Here is an 8,734-nt window from a genome sequence, read left to right as displayed (position 1 = left end):
CCACCCCCAACTCCCGGAGAGAGATACCGCCCCTCCCTCGGCACCGCGTGACCGGAAGTGGCGCCATCTTTAGCCTCTTGTGCTATTGACAATAACAAGCCCTGGTTCTCCCCCTCCCCTCTCCCCCCAACCACAGCATCTCCCCTCCCAGGGAGAGGGAGAAAAGGAGGAGGAGCTGCAACCTCACAGACTCACTGAGTCGCTCCTGCAGAAAGGGGGGGAGAGAGATCGAAAAGCAGGGGAGGGGGACGGCACGGCCGTTTACCTGTCTGCCTCCTCATTCGCTCTCCCCCCTCGTTCCGCTCACTCCTGGTGTCAGCCTATCCGCCTTCCCAAACCCTCCCATTCCCCCGGTGTAGCCCCCCCTTCACTTTCCTCCTCGTCCTCTGTGTTTCTCCTCTCTTCTTTCTTCCCTTCCCCCTCTAGCATTGCCACCTTCTCTCCTACACGCACGCAGGCATATAAACGTAGATTTTTGATGCTCCTCTGCCTGTTGACCCCGCTATTTTCATGTTTCCAACAGGTTTTTCTTCCCCCAATCCCTCAGCTGCTGCTGCTGCTCAGGAGGTCAGATCTGCCACTGATGGTAATACCAGCACCACTCCGCCCACCTCTGCCAAGAAGAGAAAGTTAAACAGCAGCAGCAGCAGTAGCAGCAGTAACAGTAGTAACGAGAGAGAAGACTTTGATTCCACCTCTTCCTCCTCTTCCACTCCTCCTTTACAACCCAGAGATTCGGCATCCCCTTCAACCTCGTCCTTCTGCCTGGGGGTTTCAGTGGCTGCTTCCAGCCACTTACCGATACAGAAGAAGCTGCGTTTTGAAGACACCCTGGAGTTGGTAGGGTTTGATGCGAAGATGGCTGAGGAATCCTCCTCCTCCTCCTCCTCATCTTCACCAACTGCTGCAACATCTCAGCAGCAGCAACTTAAAAATAAGAGTATATTAATCTCTTCCGTGGCTTCGGTGCATCATGCAAACGGCCTAGCCAAATCTTCTACCACCGTCTCTAGCTTTGCTAACAGCAAGCCTGGCTCTGCTAAGAAGTTAGTGATCAAGAACTTTAAAGGTAACCAAGGCCAAAATCCATAATCACCTACTAAGGATTTGACACTTGAGTGGTCACGTGCTCTATTTATGTTAATATATTAAACAGTATAGAGGTGGCCTAATGTTTTATGCATAATCAATGAGGTGGAGGGGAGGTCCTTTTTTTGGTGGAGGGTTCATTTTCCGGGGGTGGCTAGTATCCTTGGGCTGAAGCTTACACCGGGTGTTTCTGCTCAGTATTTTGAGATCTTTCTCAACCTATTGTATTTAATCTGTTATTCCATATAACATTGACAATCGGTATGATTGATCCGGATTTTACAGGTGAGAAATTTGTATTCTAAAGAGGTTTATTTCAGGTGCATAGTGAGCTTTGGCACTGCTGGGATTTTTATGTTTATGCTTCAGTAGGCCACATTCCCCAATCTCTAAAAATGCAGGTAGCAATGGTGATTTTTTTTTGTGCTCAAATAAGATTTATAATTAGATTTATAATGTTGAATACTATATTTCTGAAAATCAGTATTTGGATAAAAATACCAATCTCTGCATTTTTTCAAAAGATAGTGTTTAGAAGTGAAAAATATTGTGTATACACAAAAGTAGTAATTCTGTGTTCCACTAGTCTAAAGATAGGAACAATTACTACGTCTATTTTTTTGTCATTAAAATGGGTTTTAAAGTATTGATCTGTAGCTTTTAGTAAAATTTGTTTGTATTGTGTTTGAGATATGTGATGGAGAGTATTATGGTTATGTTGATGCAAATATAAAAATAGTAATTTAAAAAATGTATTTGAGCTGAGTTAATTTGTATCTGTTGAATGTGTTTCTATTTTCCTGACTCACTTTTTCAACACCTTTAACTGGCAGGTAATTGATGCTAAAGTGTTTATTAAATGAAGAAGTAAATGAATGAACTTAAGTAATATTTATCAGATAAGATCCTTGTGGCTAAATATTAGTATTGGGACGATTAGGTCCACCTTACTTGTTTTTCAACATTAGTGTGGAAATCAGGAATATATTCTATTTTGTCTCAAGCAAAAGATTATGGTGGTGTCTCTTTTTAACGCTTTCTTTTTTATATCACTCCCCTCCCATACCCAGGCCTTCAAGAATGTTGTATTATTTCTAATTTAATAGCAGAGCTTTCTGAAGTGAATGTGAATTGTAATTGGCTAATGTGTTCATTATTTCACTAAAAGATTCATTGATTTAATAGCCAAGATTTTTATAGAAATGAGCCATGATCCTAATTGCATTTGCAAATTGGTTTCAGAGATTTTGTTATTTCTCTCCCTTTTAAAGTAAAAACACATTATTAAGGCATTTGGATGTTTTTAATTAAATTTTTTTTCACTCTTTGCTGGTCAGTGAAGTTTAAATTAAAGCCTAGAGTAAGATGTTTCTATTCTGAAAATGCTACATAGGTTCTGGAGTCATTTGGATGTTTTCATTTTTAAAAATTTGATTCTGCTTGTAAGTGTAGTTTAAAACCCGAGTTAAGATGTTTCTCTCCATTTCTATAGACGCTGCACCTATTTGGGGGTCAAACAGACCTGAATTAGAATCCCAGCTTTGCCATTGACCAACTATAATGACCTTGGGCAAGCTTACTAAATGAATTCCAGCCTCGGTTTTCTCAGTTGTAAAATGGGGATAATAATACCTTCCTCAGGTCATTGTTGGGAAGATTAAGAGGTTCATAAAATACCCTGCACATAATAGACACTCAGTGTTTTAAATCTCAGGTACAAAATTCATGTCAACTTAGGTTTTACATATGATCAAATAAGATCAGGATTGTTATTTTTATCTGTTCTTAAATTTTTATTTTTTGGAGCAATACAGTTGATAGGAGCAAAACCTCACCTTCAATTTTAATAGGTGAGTCAAAATGACTTAAGCAGTATCGTGGCATTTCAAATTTTACTCTTTTTTTCTTTTTTCTCAAATTTTACTCTTTTTATTAAGCTTAAATACAGTGGTTACTTTTAATATTTAGGTGTAATAGCTGTAAAGATCACAATTTACCCTAGAAAATAGTGATGCTATTGTATTTTATGGATCATATTCTACATGATATTCTGATATCAACCTTTTACATGTCATCTAGATAAGCCTAAATTACCAGAAAACTACACAGATGAAACATGGCAAAAACTGAAAGAAGCAGTGGAAGCTATTCAGAATAGTACTTCGATTAAGTACAATTTAGAAGAACTGTACCAGGTACGTATTTGATGTAGATAACCAGACTGAATTAACATAAATTGAGGTAGGATGTATGTGGATTTTATTTTCTGAAATGGGTCCTTAAGTAGACTTTTGCTTCCCTTTTAATTACAGTTTCTCCATTAATTTATGCACTGTTTTCTAATCAGATCACATATTCTTACACTATGGGTACAGTTGTACTAGTATAAGTTGTACTTATCTTGGACTCTTCTGATTAGAAATTACAGTTAGGTGTACATGGGTATAATAGAAGTTTTACCTATAATGGAATCCTAGAGTGTGGATCTCAAAGATCATTTCTGATAACATGTTGTTCTATTGTGATAATTCTTTTTATTTTTTTACTTTTGTTTTTGAGTTGGAGTCTCACTCTGTTGCCCAGGCTGGAGTGAAGTGGCACGCTCACAGCCATCGCAGCCTGGACCTGCTGGGCTCAGGAGATCCTTCTACCTCAGCCTTTCAAATAGCTGGAACTACAGGTGTGCACTACCAAGCTCAGCTTTTTGATTATTGGAGAGATGAGGTCTCACAAAGTTACCCAGGCTGTCTTGAACCCCTGAGCTCAGGCAATCCTCTCGCCTTGACCTCCTAATGTGCTGGGATTACAGGCTTGAGCCACCGCACCTGGCTTTTTTTTTTTTTTTTAATATAGTTTATTTAGAAAGTAGATTAGAGAGAGAGAAAAGGGGGATCCACCTCCCCCAGATTGGGGAGGAGACCAGAGCTTATAGAGAAGCATGGTGGCTGTGATAATTCTTTTTTTTTCCCCCCTTGAATCAGAATCTCACTCTCACCCAGGCAGGATTGCAATGGCACACTCACAGCCATTGCAGCCTGGACCTGCTGGGCTCAGGCAATCCTTCCACCTCAGCCTTCCAAGTAGCTGGAACCACAGGCATGTACCACCATGCCTGACTGATTTTTTAATTTATTGTAGAGATGAGGTCTTGCCATGTTGCTTAGGCTGGTCTCAAAACCCTGAGCTCAGGCAATCTCACCTCTGCCTCCCAAAGTTACGGGATTACAGACATGAGCCACTGCCTCTGGCCAATAATTCTTACTTTACCTACAAGAAAGGCCTCAAGGCATACAGATATTGTTCATATCCTTCATTCTACCTCCTTTTTATTTATTTTTATTCATTTATTTTTGAGTCAGAGTCTCACTCTGTCACCCAGGCTGGAGTCCAGTGGCACGCTCACAACCACCACAGCCTCTGCCTGCTGGGCTCAAGCAGTCCTCTTGCCTCAGCCTCCAAACGTGCTGGGATTACAGGTGTGAACCACCATGCCCGGCCCCTACTTCCTTCTTTTTAGTAACCTTTGCAATTTGTTGTTCTTGCTCTTTATGTTTGGCTTATCTCCTGGGCTACAAGACACACACCTTAGTTCAGAAATGAGCAGTAGGTTGTAGCTCAGAAGCTTAGTCTGAGGTTTAGATTTGTTTCCTTTGCTTAAATGGGTCTTTACTTGAAAGGTCTAACTTAAGTATGATATCAAGGGCAATTACTGACTACTTGCTACCGAGAGATTTTTGCCCTATTATTTTTGATACACCCAACTATTTAAGAAGTTACTTTTCATTATAGTATCAGCAGTTTATATTGGTAAGTACTTTATAAGGATTATGTTGGCTTAATTTATCAGTATTTATATATTTAGCTGTAAAGTTAGTATGGTGATGGATGAACCCTGGATTAGGAGTTAGGAGACAGGTTTGGGTACTGGTTTTGACTGTTGTCACCCTTGTAATCTTGGGTAAGGTAGTAAAACCCCTCTCGGTTTAATTTCCTGTTCTGTAAAATAGGGGAAAAGAATACTTGTCCTATCTAGCTCACAGGGTTGTTTATAACAATCAAGTAAGATATTTGTGAAAAACACCTTGAAGCATTATAGTCTTATAAGATGGTGTTATCACTAGTCAAACTTTTTCATAGGCCACAGTATAGCTACTTGTTATATGTCAGTTCAGATCACCAATTTCTGTTGCTGTGAAAATTAAATGAGTCAATACATGTAAAACACTCAGAACACATAGTAATAATGCTATGTAGCATGCATTAAAATATGTGTCAACTGGTAGTTGTAGTGCTAAGCTATTTCCTAAATATAAGTCTTCATTTGGCTCTTTTGGTATATTACATATTCTGCTCCTGAGACACACAGTAATAAAAGTAGAATTATAGAATTAGAGCTAAAAAGGCCTTGAGAGATCATGTGGTCTAATACATTTCTTTGTATAGTATGCATTATGGTCAGCAAAGTGGATTCAGCTTATCTCCTATAAGCATTACAGAAACCCTTTACAGAAGTAGATAGAGTAGTAATTATCCCCACTTTATTGATGAGGAGACTGAGTCTCAGATGTCACGTAACCTGCCCAGAGTTATATATTGGCAGAGCGGGGGGACTCAAACTGAGTTGATAGATTCCTAATAAAGTACACTTTCACTACCATGCTGCCTCACTAATACACCATGGCACTTTGAATACCACTATAGTGCAGTGTTTGAAGCAATTGTTTTATTTTAGGAAAACACTCTTAATCATCAAAGTAGATGATTTTTAAAAAATCTGTGCATGTATTTGGTGTTCAACTGGATATGCTGATTTACTGCATATTTAATTTCAATAATGTATTACTTTATATATTTCATATTTATAACACATATTTATTGTAGTTAATGAACCTTATTTACTTTAATTTGAATACTTTTCCAGAGCTTTTGATTTGATAATATTTCCCCTGATATATCGATTCTGTTAAATATTTTTGTTTCAAGAGCTGATTGCTTACATTTTAAAAAATTTTTGCTGTCTTGAACTTCGTAAGTTTTTCCTGCTGTTGTTCTTCAGTTGTATTTCTTTCATCTAAACTCACAAGTGTTTTATGTTTTCACTGTTTACATTTTTTATAATACCTTACTGCTTTTTTTTTTTTTTTTTTTGAGCTGGAGTCTCACTCTGTCACCCACACTGGAGTGCAGTGGCCACTCCCGGCCACCACAGCCTCGACCTGCTGGGCTCCCGCGATCCTTCTGCCTCAGCCTTCCAAGTAGCTGGAATTACAGGCATGCGCTACCACGCCAGCTAATTTTTGATTTATTGTAGAGATGAGGGCTCACCAAGTTGCCCAGGCGGGTCTCGAACCCATGGGCTCAGGCAATTCACTCACCTCAGCCTCCCAAAAGTGCAGGATTACAGGCTGAGCCACCGAGTCTGGCTATACCTTACTGCTTTTGCCATAATAAATTCAAAAGCATTGGCTTTTAGCTTTTATTGTTTTTGAACTTAATTTTATAAATGCTCCTTTGCATTTTTCTCAGATTATTTTGAGACATTCAAGTTCAAAAAGGATAAAGGAAGTAGTTATTTCATACCATCTGGACTTCAGGTGCTTACTTGATTTTGACTCATTGAAATATAGCTAAAAGTACAAATTGAAACAATATAGAAATTGAAATAATAAAATGAACAATACAATGCAGTAATATGTAGTTACACAACAAATGTTCTCCAAATCTATCCCACCCTCTTTTCCTAAAATAAACATTTATTGGCATATATCTATTCAGAACTTTTTTCTGCATGAAAAACCATTTTGCTTTAAAGCTTAACTATGGTAGTCCCTAGTGTGGGTTGCATGTACTGCCTACTAAGTTTTTAATTTCTAGAAAAGAACATACTGTTCTGAATACATTTGCAATAAGCAAACATTGTCTTTTTTAAAGTAATTTTAAATGACAATTGTACCTGAGTTTTAAAATTATCTTTACTTGACTACTTTGAAATCCTTTAAGGGTGAGGTTAACATTCGGTTTGGCTTTTTTATTTGTTTGCTTGTTTTGTTTTTGAATGACTACAAATAAGACTATAGTTAAATGTGCTGACTTTTGAGTTGTTCAGCCTATCTTAGATTAGAGATTTGTTACTCATCATATAACTTTGGGCAAGTTACTTCTCTAAGCCTGAGTTTCTTCACTTACAAAATGGGGAAACTAATGGCCACCTATATCACAAGATTGTTTAGTTATAAATAAAACATTGCAAAAAAGTACTTAGTACAGTCCCAGCTGTATATTGGTATTATCAGTGATAACAATTATTTGGGTCTTTGAAAAAGTAATCTTAGCCGGGCTCGGAGGCTCAGCCTGTAATCCCGTGCCTTTGGGAGGCTGATGTGAGTGGATTGCCTGAGTTCGTGGGTTCGAGACCTGCCTGGGCAGCGAGACCTCATCTCTACAATAAATCCAAAAATCAGCCGGGCATGGTAGCGCATGCCTGTAATTCTGGCTACTTGGAAGGCTGAGGTGGAAGGATCGCCGGAGCCCAGCAGATGAGGCTGCGGTGGCCGGGAGCGGCCACTGTACTCCAGTCTGGGCGACCAAGTGAGACTCCAACTCAAAAATAAATAAATAAATAAATAAAAAAGAAAAACCTTTATTTTAAAATTACGTTTTGCTGGGCACCGTGGCTCATGCCTATAATCTTAGCACTTTGGGAGGCAGAGGTGAGAGGATTGCTGAGTCTAGGGGTTCGGGACCAGCCTGCTCAATATGGTGAGACCTCATCTTTATAATAATAAATTAAAAAAAAATTAGCCAGGCATGGTGGTACACACCTGTGGTTCTAGCTACTTGGAAGTTTGAGGCAAAAGGATCACCTTAGCCCAGCAGGTCAAGACTGGGGTGGCCATGAACTTGCCACTGCACTCCAGCCTGGGTGACAGAGTGAGACTACACATGTCTTTAAATTCTAAATCCACACTGGGTCACGACAACTGGCTGATAAATAGATTATAATCCAAATATACTTCAGTAGACTATTAGCAAAATTGAAAAAGTAATAGCTGGGCTCGGTAGCTCACCCTGTAATCCCACGCTTTGGGAGACCGAGGTGAGTGGATTGCCTGAGCCCACGGGTTCAAGACCCGCCCAGGCAACTTGGCGAGACCTCATCTCTACAATAAATCAAAAAATTAGCCGGGCATGATTGTGTGCACATGTAGTTCCAGCTCCTTTGAAGACTGAGATGGAAGGATCGCTGGAGCCCAGCAGGTTGAGGCTGCAGTGGCCGGGAGTGTGCCACTGCACTGCATTCTGGGTGAAGGAGTGAGACTCCAACTCAAAAAAAATTGGGGGCCATTGCTTTATTAGACTTTGGTGTGGCCATGTGCTCTTTGAGCTATGGCCGTCGCCATGTTTCCTGGCTTTGGCCTACTTCCCTACCTTGGGGAAGCAAAGGTCCTTTTTCTTTCTGTCTGTCTCTCTACTTTCTAAATAAACTTTATTTTTCTAAAAAAAACTTTTGTTTTGTTTTGTTTTTTTGAGTTGGAGTCTCACTCTGTCACCCAGACTGGAGTGCATTGGCGGCTCCCGGCCACCACAGCCTCTACCTGCTGGGCTCCAGCGATCTTTCTGCCTCAGCCTTCCAAGTAACTGGAGC

At 39.7% G+C, this 8,734-nt stretch overlaps 1 protein-coding gene across 2 annotated transcripts in view; it reads left to right on the top strand.

Moving 5' to 3' along the window:
- The first annotated feature begins 510 nt into the window (after positions 1–510).
- The window catches only part of CUL4B (cullin 4B), a 43,768-nt gene continuing 35,544 nt past the window's right edge, over positions 511–8,734 (top strand). Inside the window, exons 1-2 of one of the 2 annotated variants that reach the window (XM_008072630.2) lie at positions 511–1,069; positions 3,169–3,284. In XM_008072630.2, the coding sequence (XP_008070821.1) occupies positions 511–1,069; positions 3,169–3,284 (675 nt within the window). Of the gene's footprint in view, positions 1,070–1,352; positions 1,375–3,168; positions 3,285–8,734 lie in introns of those variants that run through there. The other variant, XM_021706234.1, reaches the window with a different exon arrangement.

The sequence above is a fragment of the Carlito syrichta genome, unplaced genomic scaffold, assembly GCF_000164805.1.
Source record: "Carlito syrichta isolate Samal-C Ts95f unplaced genomic scaffold, Tarsius_syrichta-2.0.1 Scaffold315361, whole genome shotgun sequence".
Lineage (NCBI taxonomy): Eukaryota > Metazoa > Chordata > Mammalia > Primates > Tarsiidae > Carlito > Carlito syrichta.
This window is presented reverse-complemented; position numbering and strand designations above follow the sequence as displayed.